The 17,507-nt window shown below is 41.2% G+C and overlaps 1 protein-coding gene across 2 annotated transcripts in view; it reads left to right on the top strand.

Moving 5' to 3' along the window:
• Positions 1–871: 871 nt before the first annotated feature.
• The window catches only part of LOC133118964 (NLR family CARD domain-containing protein 3-like), a 41,460-nt gene continuing 24,824 nt past the window's right edge, over positions 872–17,507 (top strand). Inside the window, exons 1-3 of one of the 2 annotated variants that reach the window (XM_061229312.1) lie at positions 872–944; positions 2,186–2,525; positions 3,304–5,135. In XM_061229312.1, the coding sequence (XP_061085296.1) occupies positions 2,315–2,525; positions 3,304–5,135 (2,043 nt within the window). In that variant the 5' untranslated portion in view covers positions 872–944; positions 2,186–2,314. Of the gene's footprint in view, positions 945–2,108; positions 2,526–3,303; positions 5,136–9,384; positions 9,559–17,507 lie in introns of those variants that run through there. The other variant, XM_061229313.1, reaches the window with a different exon arrangement.

Below are 17,507 nucleotides of genomic sequence, written 5' to 3'. Positions count from 1 at the left end.
TCCTGGGTATTCACACATGAAAATATGAAAGATCTGTAAAGATTATGGATGGAGGAAGGGTCTAAGATCCCACCCCATGTGTTCTCCAGTCTTATAAGACATTACAGAAAAAGACCCTGTTATCCTTGCAAGGGGAGGGTGTCTTCCATCCTGAATACAGGGGGGCAATAATTGTGATGCCTAATTTCACTCAATAAATGTATGATCTGAGAAATGTATAATTGTGGTTGAGTCATTAGTAAAATACATTCTGCATGTCAAAGAGTCAATGTATAGCTGAGCACTGGAATTATTTTTATTTTAAAGAAGCACTTCTTCAACATTATCAATGGTCCCACATTACTGAGGTGACTGTATAGTATGTTGCTCTGTGATGGATTTGCAACCTGTCCAGGGTGTTTTCCTGCCTCTTACCTAGTGCATGCTGGGATAGGCTCCAGCCACCCCATGACCCTGACCAGAAGTGAGTGTATTAGATCAGGGATGGATGGATGTGGAGTATAGGTTTATGGACCATTACAATTCCAGACTGCTTCCTGTCAACACTGCTATATTGTGTATGTGCTTGTCTGTTTGTATTAGTGTGTCTATATGTGTGTTCAGTGTGATCTCATTTTGTGTGTTTACAGGTTGGCTGATTTGGGTCAGAACCCACATGTGGTCTAGTCTGGTCTGACGTGTTCCAGTCTCCTGAGATAGGGGGCGCTGTTTCTAAAATGAGTCTCTCAGAGGAGCCAGAGAGCAAAGGTGGAACCCTCAGCACTGACAGAAAGAGGTATAAATGCACGACTCAGATATTTAATGTGCTGTGAGTTAGAACTGCAGTCAGAGGGTGAGTTTAACTGGAAGCTCTGTCTCCATGTTTTGTTCACAGGGTCCTGCAGTCACTGGAGTCCAGCTCTTTAGAAGAGAAGAGTTCAGAGAAATTATCTCCCCCAAAACAGGTGTGAGATCTTCTTCCTCATAATTCATTATTTATTAATCAGTTATTTTCTGTGTTCTGTAAATTTTATTCAAACATATAGTGGTATGTAATGCTTCTATTTTGCATTGTTTTATTTTTCAATGCAAATATTTTAATTCCAGATTATTTTATCAGCATAACAATTTGAGTGAAAAGCTGAATCTGTGAAATTTACACACATTTAATAATTTATTGGTATTTGGTATGTCCCCCAGCTTTAATGGCAACATGCACATGGCTGTCTTGGACTTCACATATTTGTGCAAAACCTGATGATCCATGTTATTCCAGCAGTATTTGACAATGTTTCAAAGAACATCTTGTGATGTTACTGAATGCTTGGTTTCTGTCAGTCAAGTGTCCCCATAAATTGAGGTTGAGGTCAGGTGGTTGGATTATGCAGCAATCCTTGCTCTTCTTTGGTCTTCAAGTGGTTCTTGCATAGCTTTGAAGTAACTTTATTTTGTTTTAAAATGTTCAAAATCCTAAAACCTTCTTTTTATTTCCACGATAAGATGAAACTGTGGTCTCAGAGTTTTGGACCCCACTGGATATCATGAATATTTTTTGTGCTCAAAATTATAAACACCACCTTTGCCAAATATTACTCTTAACCAACCACTTCTCACACATGCATGCAATCAACCCCCTTTTCATTTCAACATTTAATGTGAACATTTAAACATTTCTGGCTTCTTTGGCACAAGGAGGTAAAAAATTACCTGAAATTAAAATGTTTGGGAAGAGAATCCTGAGTGGAAACAGCAGGTGAAGCTTTCGGCTGTGCACATGAAGCGCTAGTCCTAGTGCTAATGTGCTACTTTTTAATCCCTCAAAAGACAACAGCAACACAACACACCTTAATCTCTAATCCAGCTCTGCAGTGGTCCTGGCCCTGCGTGGCTCACAGAAAGTCCAGACTAGCAGAGTAAGCCTCCAAACAGAGCCTTTTAAACCAGAAGCATTCAGCTCACCGTGAGCATTTACTGAATGCATTGCACAGAGCAACTCAATTCTGGGCAAATTAATTATTTATCACACTTCATATGTCTACAAAGCCTTCAAACAGGAACAAAAGCTGCACTTCAGATATGAGCATTTAGCACTGCTGCACGTTTTTATCTGTCCCTTTTCTGGCCATGTGACACAAGGCAATGGTTGTAGTGCATTGAGTGTTTACTTCACACTGATACAGCACACCGCTTCATGTGTTTATTTCAGTCTCTCCTGCACACTCTGTTGAGGCTGAAGAAGAATGGAAAGTTGAAATTGTTTCAGAGCCATCTGAGTCAGGACTACCCAGAATGCTTTAGGACTCTGTCTGAAGATCCTTCTGTGCTGGAGAAGTTCATGAAGATGAAGGAATCGTTCAAGAGTCATCAAAGCCATGATTACCCAGAATGCAGTGTGAGAGAGCAGGAGGATCCTGAGGTCCTGTACATTGTTGAGAAGATGCTGGAGACCTGTGGCAGTGAGAGGTCTCTGAAGATCACACTCCACATCCTGAAGAACATGAAGCAGAAGGATCTCACTGACTCACTGGAGAGAGATGAGCAGCACAGTAAGTTCTCTCTCATTGCTACTGTGTGTCTATTAGAGTTTACTGACATGAGTTTCGCGAACACATCTCACAGTGCAGTGTTCTGATTTAAAGAATTCACACTTTCACGCTGTACCTTGAGAATCTTACATCTAGAAAACATCATGAACAACATGTTCACAATGGCATTTAAATGTAATTATAGCCTCAAGTAGTGATTGCACAGAAGATAAATGCACAGAAGATTAAATATCTCTGAATTTGTGCTCAAAAGTCAGTAACTAAAGCACTGTCCCATCAGACAGACAGTTCTGAGTTTGTGCAGTAACTAAAGCACTGTCCCATCAGACAGACTGGCCTGAGTTTGTGCAGTAACTAAAGCACCACTGTCCCATCAGACAGACAGTTCTGAGTTTGTGCAGTAACTAAAGCACTGTCCCATCAGACAGACTGTCCTGAGTTTGTGCAGTAACTAAAGCACTGTGCCATCAGACAGACTGTCATATTCAGGGCAGAATATATTTTAAAATGGTCATGTGACCCTATTTGAAGGTGTTCATTCTTATTTTACAAGTTCGGCAGTATGTACTTTTTGCTCATTAGTTTCATTTGTGATTGATTATCATTGAGGTTTGATTATCATAGGTCTGTAATATTGTGAGAGAGGTGTGTTACACTGTTCAAGGTTTGTAAAACTGATGTGTGTAAAATACTGTGATACTGTGTCTTAATCTGTTATTCAATTGTAAACTTTAATCTTATTTTAAACATAATTATTTCTCATATTTCCTCTCTTCAGATGAATCCATTAAAAGAGCCCAGCAGGAACTGAAAACTCATCTGAAGAAGAAGTTTGAATACATATTTGAAGGTTTAGCAGTGCAGGGCCACACAACTCTCCTCAATGAGATCTATACAGAGCTCTACATCACAGAGGGGGGAAGTGGAGGGGTCAATAATGAGCACGAGGTCAGACAGATTGAGACAGCATCCAAGAGACAAACCACCCAGGAGACTCCAATCCTCTGCAATGACATCTTTAAGCCTTTACCTGGACAAGAGAAATGCATCATAACTGTGCTTACAAAGGGCATCGCTGGCATTGGGAAAACCGTCTCTGTGCAGAAGTTCATTCTGGACTGGGCAGAAGGAAAAGCCAATCAGGACGTTGATTTCATCTTCACTCTTCCTTTCCGAGATCTGAATCTGAAGAAGGAAAGAGCATTCAGTCTGATGCAACTTCTGCAGCACTACTTTCCACAACTGAAAGAGATCAAAAGTGTTGAAGGTGATGAAGTCAAAGTTGTGTTTATCTTTGATGGTCTGGATGAATGTCGACTTCCTCTACATTTCCAAAGCAATGAGATCTGCTGTGATATAACAGAGTCATCATCAGTGGATGTGCTGCTGACCAACCTCATTAAGGGGAATCTGCTTCCTTCTGCTCTCCTCTGGATCACCTCCCGACCTGCAGCAGCCAATCAGATCCCTCCTGAGTGCATCCACCAGGTGACAGAGGTACGAGGGTTTAATGACCCACAGAAGGAGGAGTACTTCAGAAAGAGAATCAGAGATCAGAACCAGGCCACCAGAATCATCTCACACATCCAGTCATCCAGGAGTCTCGACATCATGTGTCACATACCAGTCTTCTGCTGGATTTCTGCTACTGTTCTGGAGACAATGTTGGGTAAAGTAGAGAGTGGAGATCTGCCCAAAACTCTGACTGAAATGTACACACACTTCCTGCTCATTCAGACTAATGTGAAGAATCTGAAGTATCGTGGCTCTGATGAAACAAACCCAAAGATGTCAGCATCAGATACAGAAATCATCCTGAAACTGGGGCAGCTGGCTTTTGTACAGCTGGAAAAGGGCAATCTGATATTCTATGAAGAGGAGCTGAGAGACAGTGGCATTGATGTCAGTGAAGCTTCAGTGTACTCTGGGGTGTGTACAGAGATCTTTAAAGAGGAGCGTGGGTTGGGTCAGGAGAAGGTCTACTGCTTTGTGCATCTGAGCATTCAGGAGTATCTGGCCGCCTTGTTTGTGTTTCATTCATGTGTAAATGAAAACAGAAATGTGCTCAGAGCAGAAGAATCAAAACCTCACAGTGGCAGAGTGCAGCTGTCTCAGTTACACAGGAGGGCAGTGGATCAGGCCTTAGAGAGTGAGAACGGACACCTGGACCTTTTCCTCCGATTCCTTCTCGGCCTCTCTCTGGACTCCATTCAGCCCCTCTTAGGAGGACTACTCACCCAGACAGGAAGATCTGATGGAGGACTCTTTCAGAGACTACAGATAGAAAGCAGATCAGGGAGCATCAAGAAAACAGTCCAGTACATTAAGGAGAAGATCAAATGTGAATCTTCCGCAGAGGGGACCATGAATCTGTTCCACTGTCTGAATGAACTGAATGACAACTCTGCAGTGGAGGAAATCCAGAATTCCCTGAGATCAGGAAAACTTTCTGATAAAGAGCTGCAACCCCACCAATGTTCAGCTCTGGCCTTTGTGTTACTGATGTCAGAGGAGATCCTGGATGAGTTTGACTTGAAGACCTACAACACATCAGAAGCAGGTCGTCACAGACTACTACCAGTAGTCAGAAACTGCAGGAAGGCCAAGTGAGTATGTCATTATTGATGTAGATGATGGACAGCATATTTTCATACTTTATCATTCTAGTCAGTGCAATAAAATTGTCAGGCAACTGAAAATTTGATTATAATATCTGAATCTAGCTTCTGCCCTCATTTAATGTTCTGAATCCAGAACATAAACTGCAAAAACTCCTCACTTATATATTCTATTTTATTTTATTTACTATTATTAGTTCCAAAGATAAACTGTCAAATAAATGAAGAATTAGTTGTAAGTGAAAGGCAGAGTAATCTGATGGATCAACATCTCAAAACATACAGCACAGCTCATGTGTGGGATTAAGGGGGAGAAAGGGGGGATTCTAGGTTCATCCTGTAATCTCAGCTAGTTTTTATTTAGTTTTTTTTAACTATTCTCCACACCTCTAGGACAGCAGTAATGTTCAGTGCACGGTAACCCACCATCTCCCACACATAGGTGCTGAAGATTCTAATAAGGACGAGTAGTGGAGAGGAGTGAAAGAGAGGGAGATGAATATTGTTGGTATATCTAGTGTGTGTGTGAACTGCCGAATTAAGGCAGAATAGATCCTGGCAAGGTTTTGGCAGGGATTCTGGGTGATGCAAATATTTGTAGCGGAAAGAGCATGTTATTTGAATGTTCATATCACAAATGGACAGTAAATTCAGTTTAGCAAAAAGTGGGGATGATGGCTCATCACCAAGCGATGTCCAAGCGATGGTTCTGTCCCACCTGGACTACTGCAATTCCCTCTTGGCAGGCCTCCCAGCGTCTGCCATCAGACCCCTCCAACTTATCCAGAATGCAGCAGCTTGTCTGCTCTTCAACCTTCCCAAATACTCACACGTCTGGAAGCCTGCCAGTGAAAACAGAAGCAGCCATGCTTCTGTACAGCAGCTTTAATGGCAATGATTTCAAAGGCCAGCGGATTTCACATTGTGAGGAGCACATGCCCAACGGCTCGTAGCTTTCACTGAGGACGGCAGGTGACAGTTACTGCAGTCGTTGCCGCGCTGAAGCAGGAGTGGTGGAGTGTAGCTCCAGAAAGGGACCGCATGTTGAACAATGCAGTGTTCCCCAAAAATGTAAGTAGTCGGCCAAAGAGAAAGAGTAGCCGGCCAGGGGGGTTCAGATGATGTCCGCTGGCCTCTTTTTTCTGATGCAATTTGGAGGCTTCTGGTGCATTTTAAAATGTTAAATTAATCCCTAATACATGCCTTTATTCTTAAGCATTTTGTTTATGTTAAATATGCCGACATAACATACAATTTAATCTTGTAGTGCCATTAACCAGAAATGTGTTCAGAAAGAAAGAAGAAAATATGGTAATGATAACTCTTTACTTGAATAAACAAGTATTTTACAAAGCATTGCATAAGATACATGTTTCACTTGAATGATATTGAACAATAACTCTAATATGACTATGTACAAAGTAAACTATTAGGTTTATATATTCAGTCATCCATGTCAGACTGACTCTTCCCAGTCCGTGTGAAGAGACACCAATGCTCTGCTAAGCCCGTAAATGCAAATATTTAAACTGTACTGGCAATAGTCCACTGATTTGATGTCACAATAACCTGTGATGTCACAATAGAATGTGATGTCACAATGGCCTCTGCCCTCCACACAGCTCAAATACACACCGATTTGCCGCAATCACACTCCGCATTTTCTTGAGGAAATGTACATCTCTAGTTTAATTTTACGTCCACCATAGCCTGCCATACATTCATCCCTCCTACAGATATTCAATATTCTTTGTCACTTCTCCCGACAAAGACAAGTGCAAGCTGTGAAAGATGCTCCTCGGTCATTGTCAAGCGAAGTTATGTTGTCAATGGCTTTAGCCTGCTGAAAGAGCGCTCTGCGTGCGCACTGCTCACAGGAATTGTGAGATAAATGCGATACAATGCTGCAAGGTCTGGGAATGCTCTAGTCATGTCATTAGCAACAAGGAAGGCTAAAACCTGACCTGTCACAGACCATAATAAGCTGCTAGCTCGTTTATATATTGTATTGAATCTCAGGGGAAGAAATACTTGGGGTTAAGGGCTTGATATTTTGATGCCATTTCCCACACATCAGCAAATCTCTCCTTGGTCTGTGTTATAAACGAGTCAAGAACCTGGAAGTATGTCTGTACTTTGAAACGGGCCTGAGGATTTAACCTTGGCTCATCAGTTGACTCAAACCCTCTCCTTTTTTCCTTACTTGAACATCGGCATATTCTGTATTTGGCCTGCAGTAGCTCGAGTGCCAGCTACAGTTAAAGTAATTGAGGTTTTTTACACCACTCTCACAATAAGGGGTGAGAGAACCCTACTAAAAGATATTCTTTGAAAATTACAAATCTGTTTATTTCTACAATGTACAGAATTGGGTTAGCACAGTTACTAATGACGAAGCAGAAACACAATGCAGAGCAGTCTGCACTCTCAAAGATCACACTGTGTAAATTTCAGGTAGAGGTAGTGAATGAATAGTAAAGTAACAATTAATAGGCAAACAAACAAAATACACCATCAACCAATTAAATCAGTGTTCACTGCAAATTGTAGTGATATCACACAGATAGATAGTCTACCTAAATGAGCTATTGCACTCTGCCCAAGGGACCAGCCCAAAGTAGGTTTGCATGAATTGAAAAGACACATACAATAAAAACACAGCGACAAGTCGGAGTTTATAAACCATTCAGGAGGCCCGTGATCCAGGTTACCTGCTCCCCTCTTTCATAATGCGCCACCCCCTGGTGGACCCACAGCTATTACACGCTCCTGAATATACATCTTAAGCGGTGATAAGGCACGTTACTAAATCAGAGGATAATAAAATACTCAAATTATAAATCAGGGAAAAACAGTGACTGAAGGCGTGCCACCTCTTACATAGTCAGGAGCAGGTGATCACACAAAACACCGAAAGAATAAGTGAGTTAGATTTAATTAGATTACTTTCCCGCTGCCACACAAACCCCAACCCCAATAATTTAAAAAGAAAATAAAGAAGAAATCAGAACCTAATTTTTGGAGAGTCTAAATTGCCCGTAGGTATGAGTATGTGAGTGAATGGTGTGTGTGCCCTGCTATGGACTGGCGACCCGTCCAGGGTGTATTCCTGCCTTTCGCCCAATGTATGCTGGGATAGGCTCCAGCCCCCTGCGACCCTGTTCAGGATAAGCAGGTTAAGATAATGGATTGATATATAGAACACTATATGGACGAATAGTGAATAGTGAGCCATTTCAGGCTGAATTTCAGAAAATGTTTAAAAGTGAATATGTCTCCAGATGAGCAGTGAGAGCTTTCAGTGTCGAGTCTTGATTCTTGGATTGAGTGGCATGGATTCTGTTACTGGCTTTTGTCAACATGAGGACCAGAATTGTGCCAATTGAAGTCCAGAAAGCCATTAGAAATGTTGTCAAGGAGGGCAGAGGAAAAAAAAGACATCGGTGAAGCAATAGGCTTACCGAAATAAACAGTTTGGAATATCAAACAGATACAGAATCAGCAGGTAGCTGAATGTATCTGATATATTTTATCATTATGAGACGGAGCAGTCGCCTGTTAGCAGAGGTGGGTAGTAACATGCAACATTTACTCTGTTACATTTACGAAAGTACGTTCTTAAATAAATTGAACCTGTAGCGTCGTTTTAAAGGAGGATACTTTTTACTCTTACTTGAGTATATTTGTAAAGGACATTTCTTTACTTTTCAGATTCATTTTTCTCACTACATTTTTTTACTCATTTTGATTTTCAATGCAAGTTCTGTTGGGTTGGTTCTCAAAGTCTAAAAGTTCTGCCGCACCTCACAAATAAAGATGCGCAAAGACACGTACACAAAATGAATCACTTGTACTTGGGTACAGCTACAGCACAAAATTAAACCAGGGGTGCCAATAATTGTGAAACCAGTTTTTGGGGGAATTCTTTTTTTTACTATTCATTTTTATTTTTTTTAGTCTACAGTATTGTTGTGCATATTTATGTAGGGTGCCAATAATTCTGGAGCCCACAGGATATGAGCATGTTTTGTGTATGTCAGTCTGCCTTTAGCTGTGTTAGCTTGCAATGCTGTGGGAAGTTTGTCACAGAAAACCAAAAGGAAAAAAGCAAACTCCCTGGCCACTGTGACAGATGTGTGTTATATTTTATATCTTACCATTAACTGTGCCAAATGTCCCACAGCATTGCAAACATCTTACCTAACCTTTTTATTCTATAATGTATTCATTCTTCTTTACAGACTGAACAGCTGTGGCCTAAGTGAGGAGTCCTGTGAAATTGTGGCCTCAGCTCTCCAGTCATCAAACTCACCCCTGAGAGATCTGGACCTCAGCAGCAATAACCTGGGAGATTCAGGAGTGAAGCTGCTCTGTGCTGGACTGATGAGTCCAAACTGTAAACTACAGAGACTGGGGTGAGTAGGGCGGTGTTCTGTGTGACCTTAACTAAATAGAATTAGTGATTATGGCTCTATGCAGTGAAATGATGAAAAGCTCTTTCTCTCTCAGTTTATTACTCTGTCCATCAGCATTCTTTCTTTTTCCACATTAGTCTGATCCCTCTCTTCTTACTCCTCTATCACAGCAAAGAAAAGCAGGATAAAACCTGATGAGTCTTAGGGTTGGCAGGTTTGTGTTTCCTGACCAGAATGTAAGGTTTCAGTGGAGTCTGTAGTATCAGGGCACAGGTGATGACTGGATGCTGGATGTCTGATTGATGTGGTAAAAGACTGACCACCTGCATAGTATAATGTTTCAGGTCTGTCACACATTACAGTCTTCATCCATCTCCACTATTCACTACCTGCTATGAACTGTTATCAAATCCTTAATTTTACCCCACTCTCTGATGAAGGGGAGCTGTACTCCTCACAATACAGTACACCTCATTCCCACCTACAGAACAGGACTTTTGTGCTGACTGTAAAGAGCTCATTCCCACCTACAGAACAGGACTTTTGTGCTGACTGTAAAGAGCTCATTCCCACCTACAGAACAGGACTTTTGTGCTGACTGTGGCTACATTCTTCCTTGAATGAAATGATCAGAACACACTCTGCTGCTTTGTGAAGGCAGGAAATCTTTGCGGTTTATTCCGGCTAGCCATAACTTCCTCCTGACTTGGCTTTAATTCCTTGTATCCTCTACCAGTTGCCTAAGGTAAAATAGACTCAGTGTTATATGTTATAGTGAGATATTATATCAGGCAAATATTGCACTCCCAACGGAGTGCGCAACCCTGTCTGAAAGTTCTTAACAGCAGCATATTTACAGATTTAACGTCAATCAAGTCTGTCTGGCAGAAGCCATTGGGAAGAGGGATAAAAACATGAAGAATTCTTATTTTAACCAATGCCTTTTTTTCAAATGACACGCGATCGACCAGCATGCCTGGACGTAAACTACATGGATTGAACTAGCCTAGACTGCTGTAACTGTGAGGTTACACTGCACCATGTCAATGTACATGTAAACCTTTAATTTGGCAATTAGGCTATTAGGTGATGACTGGATGCTGGATGTCTGATTGATGTGGTAAAAGACTGACCACCTGCATAGTATAATGTTTCAGGTCTGTCACACATTACAGTCTTCATCCATCTCCACTATTCACTACCTGCTATGAACTGTTATCAAATCCTTAATTTTACCCCACTCTCTGATGAAGGGGAGCTGTACTCCTCACAATACAGTACACCTCATTCCCACCTACAGAACAGGACTTTTGTGCTGACTGTAAAGAGCTCATTCCCACCTACAGAACAGGACTTTTGTGCTGACTGTAAAGAGCTCATTCCCACCTACAGAACAGGACTTTTGTGCTGACTGTGGCTACATTCTTCCTTGAATGAAATGATCAGAACACACTCTGCTGCTTTGTGAAGGCAGGAAATCTTTGCGGTTTATTCCGGCTAGCCATAACTTCCTCCTGACTTGGCTTTAATTCCTTGTATCCTCTACCAGTTGCCTATGGTAAAATAGACTCAGTGTTATATGTTATAGTGAGATATTATATCAGGCAAATATTGCACTCCCAACGGAGTGCGCAACCCTGTCTGAAAGTTCTTAACAGCAGCATATTTACAGATTTAACGTCAATCAAGTCTGTCTGGCAGAAGCCATTGGGAAGAGGGATAAAAACATGAAGAATTCTTATTTTAACCAATGCCTTTTTTTCAAATGACACGCGATCGACCAGCATGCCTGGACGTAAACTACATGGATTGAACTAGCCTAGACTGCTGTAACTGTGAGGTTACACTGCACCATGTCAATGTACATGTAAACCTTTAATTTGGCAATTAGGCTATTATCGAACTTACAATGTTGACATGTAACTTCTAAGATGGCCCAAAATAAAGTTGAAAATGCAATTTTTATAAAAAGAAAAAGATACAAACAGTGTCAGTTACACAGTTAACCGTTAAAAAAATTAGATGGTATCAGTTTACAAAAAGGGATTATTTGTCACATCCCTACCTCGTGTAGTGTTTTTACAGTGATATGAGTGCAGTTGATCGCACTGATTACATTTGGGAACGCGCTGTAAATTGTGCTTTGGCGTTGGCTTGTTCACCTGCAGTGTAGGGAAACCATATGTATCGTTGGGTCATTCCAATTATGCCATCCCACACAGATGGCATGACGAGGCTCAATGATATCAAAATCAACAAAATCGGCTCATAAGCCAGTCATCATCTTGGGTCCCTGAACACCCTCTCCATCTGAAGCCTGCCATTGGCAAAGCCCTCCAACAGTGCTAAAGCAGCCATTGCGCATCATTGCGCACGGGCATCACCCAGCCCTTTTATAACCCTTTCACAAATAGGGGAATTGCTTAACACTTTGAATGAATCAGTGTGGATGAACTGATGCCCCAAGTCCATTATGAAAATTAATTGAATGGTATATGGAGTCCAAATATTTGAGTCAAATTGTCATTAGAACATATTGTCTGTATTTCACTACTTTGCCTGCAGGGTCACTATTTCCCTCTGCCTCCATAATGTGCGTATGTGGGTTTCCTCCAGGTACTCTGGTTTCCTCCCACAGTCCAAAGACATGCAGGTTAGGCTGATTGGAGAGTCTAAATTGCCCATAGGTATGAGTGTGTGAGTGAATGGTGTGTGTGCCCTGCAATGGACTGGCGACCTGTCCAGGGTGTATTCCTGCCTTTCGCCCAATGTATGCTGGGATAGGCTCCAGCCCCCCTGCGACCTTGCTCAGGATAAGCGGGTTCAGATAATGGATGGATGGATGGATGGTTTAGGTTTGCTGATCATGTTCAGAAAGTGAAGTAGTTTATTAAAATGGTACAGGATAGATCTAAAATGAGATGTTGCAAGTTAGCTAGGTTGTTTATAACTAACTCAGTCAAGAAAATGTTTAAAAGTGAATATGTCTCCAGATGAGTTTGTTAAAAGTAAGTGGAGAGAGAAGGATGCAGACAGAAATAGAAGAGAAAGCACAACTGCCAATGAAGAGCGGTAAGAAGCAGAAAGATAGAAGTGAGAAGTGGTGAGGATGTGTAAATAAATGGAGGAATAGGTGAGGAGGAGGCACAAATGAGCGAATGGTCAGAGGAGGAGAGAGTGGACTGGAGCACGTCACAGGTAGCCAACACAGCAGCAGAAGATTCCTTAAAGTGATATTACAGTTTGGTACAACATACACACTGATGTTATCACAACTGAGTTGTAGGACTGTAGGGAAGAAGACAACTTAAATAGTTTAGCTTATTGTTGAAAGATTCTCTGTATAATATATAGATTATTAAACTTGTTTTCACTTTGTCATTATGGCATATTGAGTTTAGAAAAACAAATCTATAAAAACTGAAGGGGTGAGAGCTTTCAGTATCTAGTCTTGATTCTTGCCTTTTGAGTGGCATGGATTCTGTTATTGGCTTTTTTTCTGTTTTGAGTGATGGATTCTGTTATTGGCTTTTTTTCTGTTTTGAGTGATGGATTCTGTTATTGTTTTTTTTTCTGTTAGGACCAGAATTGTGCCAATTGAAGTGAAGAAAGCCATTAAAAACATTGTTAAGGGCAGAGAAAAAAACAAAAAACTGTCGGTTGTGTTCACTCCCCGGTTTTATTCACACTAAATACAGATGAGCACCAGCAGCCAACCTGGGAACTGTGCCTAATGCACAGGGGCAGTAGCCTTGTAGCATTCTGCGATAGACAGGTTTGTGCAATGGTGTGACTCAAACCATCTGATTTGAGGGAGGAGATGGTGTTTGACCCTACATCAGTGGGCGAGCACAGGCCAGTTGTCCATCCATGGCCAAGCCATCACACAGGTTACATTTTTCTTTTTTTTTTTGTATAGCGCTTTTAATAGAAGACGGTCACTAAGATGCTTTTCACCGTCAAAAAGTGGTGAGAAAAAACTCCCCAATGGGAAATCTCGGGAGGAACCTGGCTATAGAGGGGGAGCCCATCCTCCGCTGGCTAGCAAGGTGTAAAGTGAGGGTAGAATGGATATAACAGAAATGTGATACGAAATCTATCACAGCCAGTCAAATGGTCTGAGCAGGTCACAGTAGAGGTAATAAACTAGCTGGAAGTAGAAAGTGTAAAATGAGGGAAAGTACAGTGAGCTGGTTTAGAGAGGCAGGGTGATGCAACTTGAGCTCCAGGATGTGTCGAGGTTTGGTCATGAACCGGGGGAGGAACAGGGCTACAGCGGTCCGCAACCTTACTTTACTTACTTTCTTATTTCATTTAACAGGGACCATGCCCATCACAACTGATGAGCCAGAGTTTGCTCTGTAGCTCATTTTCATCTGCTGTCCCTGAACAGGGACAACATTACAAAAAAACTGCATTACAAAACACTTACACCACAACAATCCATTTGATGTGATTACAGTAACCAGGTAGATAAAATACTAGTTCAGTCAGGACCACTGGTGTCAAAGTTAGAATCTTCATTATCAATCTTAGACACAATACTGTTATGTTTGGCGGTATGTCTCTGTTCTGGAAGCCCTCCCAGCCATCCATACAAGCATGGATAAGACCAGGAGGGGGCACCAGCAAACCTCCAGAACTATCATACACCAACACACTGTTGGTAAGATGGACTCCGACTGACATGGTGACTATGTGAACGACATTCGGCTACCGGAAGAAGCCCTTCATCCAGTCAGCTCGAGGCCATTTGAACATGATGTGGCTGTGTCTACCAAAAGCATTTTGGACTAAAAATTAAACCAGGGGAAGCCTTGGATGTTAGTTCAGAAACTGAAACATATGGGTGTTCATACTTTTATAACAAGAGGGTAATTTTCTTTAACTAATAATGTCCAGTATGTGAAGGAGAATGCTCCTCTCAGAGCTAAGATCAGTCAGCACAGGGGCCCCTCAGGGTTTGTTGTGGGTCCCCAGGCCAACAAGTTATCAGTCCAATTATCAAATATATAATCCAATTTGTAAAATCAGGAGTCTTGCAGCAAAGTGCTGAATAATAGGCTTTTATTCCATCTGATGGAATCCCAGTACAAAAGCAGTGATCATCCGCAGAGAGAACAGCAAGCGCACACACACACACACACACACACACACACACACACACACACGCACACACACACACACACAGTGAGCAGAGCACAGAACAGCAAGCGCACACACACACACACACACACACACACACAGAGTGAGCAGAGCACAGAACAGCAAGCACACACACACACACACACGCACACACACACACACAGAGTGAGCAGAGCACACACACACACACACACACACACAGAGTGAGCAGAGCTGAGCAAGCAGCGCACACACAAGCAATCACAAAGGTTCAATTTTTTAAATTTGTGTAGCGCATTTTATAGAAGAAATTTACAGAGTAACAAAAGGGCAAACACTTGGGCTAGACGCCAAATAGCAAGCACATGAGGTAAAAACTCCCCATTGGGGTCTAAAACCCTCTAACAGAGGCTCAGGAGAAACCCAGCTTTTGAGGGGGAGCCTATCCTCAGCTGGACAGCAAGGTCTAAAGGTAGGATGGATAAGACAGAAATTTAGTAAATTAGATTAATTCAAATGGGTTGAACCGGTTTTCTTAAAGTCAAAACTAGCTGGAAAGGTAAGAAGTTCAAATGAGGGAAAGTATCGTGAGCAGTTTGAGGGGCGGTGAGATGCAGTTGGAGCTCCAGGATATGAGAAGGTGTGGGCATGAACCAGTTCAATAAATATTCAGTAAAACTAAAATTAGTTCTTGAGCTTTTGAGTCATTCATCACATTGAAATCGAAAATTTCACTGAATTGACTTCATCCACAAAGAGAAATAAGTGTGAATTTGTGCGTTTTCCATTCTTCATGAGAACTTGCAAATGTTCAAAAAGTGTCAAGATACAAAAGGTAAAGATTTTTTCCCTATTTGCCTGTGGTACAGTGCTTAAGAGAAGGTACCACAGGTGAATAGACCCGCCCTGACCTATATACAGTGCAGCCGTTAGTATTTGGACAGTAGTACAAGTACACTCCAGTGCATGTGTAATGAAAGATGGCGTTAAAGTGCAGACTGTTGTCTTTAAACTGAGGGTATTTGCATCCATATCTGTGTAGGAATGACAGCCCTTTTCTTGCATAGTCCCCGATTTCAGGGCACCATAACATTTGGACCAAATGGCTTTACAGGTGTTTCTGATTAGTGTGTTCAATGCTTCCTCACTGAACACATGTTTCGCTGTTTGGAAGTATATCCGTGCCATAATGAAACTGAAAATGGCTTTTGCGTTTTCATTTAAATTATGATATGGTGTTAAAGTACATGGAATCAAAACAGAATGTAATTCTCGATTTGCATTTTCATTTTGGGGCGCATATGCTTCCTTATAGCACAGCCTACAATAGTGATCTGTGTTAATCATGAATTGTGTTCTTATTAATTTGGTTAAACCATCGAACAAAACTACCATTCCCATAATTCTGGGGGAGACAAAATAGTGAGAGAAATGGAGCCGGCGTAATTAGGAGAGAGCTGAGAACTTTTCAATAGCTAATCGATTTCTTAACCGTAAATTCAGCAACTCATGTTTGTAAGACATGTGGCTAGGTGTTTACTAAGTTAATAAGGCTGCAGTTGTTTGGAGATAACAATGCTTATTTGCGAGTGACGCACACATGAACTTTTAATGCACGAAGATCGCTTCCGCTCCAACAGACGGTGGTAATGTACGGATTAATTACAACAGATTTCCCCCCTCCCTTTAACCTGTAGTCATGCACGACATAAACATTTCAGCAACATATTACAAATATATATATTTTTAGCTCTCAGAACTGATCAAACGTGCCAACGACATACATGCAAGAATATTTTTATTTTTGTTTAAAACTAAACTCGAAATTGGTCGGTGGTTCGATCCCCGGTGTAGCCACAATAAGATCCACGCAGCCGCTGGGCCTTGAGCATTTCTCCAGTTGAGGATCGTCTCCTGCTTAGTCAAATCAACTGTACTTCACTCATTAAATTAAGTCCTAGTGGACTTCAACATCTACCACATTCAATAAACCCAGGGCCAGATTGCAGATTAGGGTTACATATGTGAGAGCTTTCAGTGTCTAGTTTTCTAGGCGTTTGATTGCCTTTGGAAGTTTTTTTTTTTTATCAGTTGATAAAATTGATCGTATGCTCACGTCCTGGTCCTCAACACATTATTTGAACTCTAACCAAAGCTATTAGCATTTAACTGTTAAGACGGTCCGTAAATATGAACAGTCCGAGCCACAAAAATGAAGAATGTTTGCGAACATATAAATATTATTTAAAAATAAATGGGCCTAATGGACGAATTAAAAGTTGTGCCTTTATGTTGGAAGGTCCCTCGTCATAACACCCGTATCCTGCGATGTGTTATTGTTGTAGGCTAATATCAAAGTTATTATTAAAATTGCGATGAAAAATCAAACAAAGCGTTGTGCTGCGTTCTCTGGCCTAACTTGATTACGAAACGGTTATTTTGAACATTAACATTATTTTTTGAAGAGCTATTGAAGTCTAATCTAATTTAGAACATAAAACTAACTTTACCGCATTATTGGGGAAGGTTCAAAAGGATTATGGGCCAGTGGCAAAATAAATCTTCCCGTTTAGAATAAAATATGTAGATAAAAAATACTAATTAAAGTGATTTTTACCTTCATTAGAATGATATTTAGTCATTTCCAAAAATTCATTTTCAGCAAATGTGTTCATATATTTTACTGAGGCACAAAGGTCATATCTTCCAAAATAATTCACAAGGATTTAAACGGAATCCAGAAGTGGTTGGAAACCTGGCAAATTAAATTGAACGTTGCTGAGCGCCTCTGGTTAGGAAGTTGGACATTCTTTTGTTGACTGATA

Source organism: Conger conger, chromosome 19 (genome assembly GCF_963514075.1).
Source record: "Conger conger chromosome 19, fConCon1.1, whole genome shotgun sequence".
In the NCBI taxonomy this organism is placed as follows: Eukaryota; Metazoa; Chordata; class Actinopteri; order Anguilliformes; family Congridae; genus Conger; species Conger conger.
This window is presented reverse-complemented; position numbering and strand designations above follow the sequence as displayed.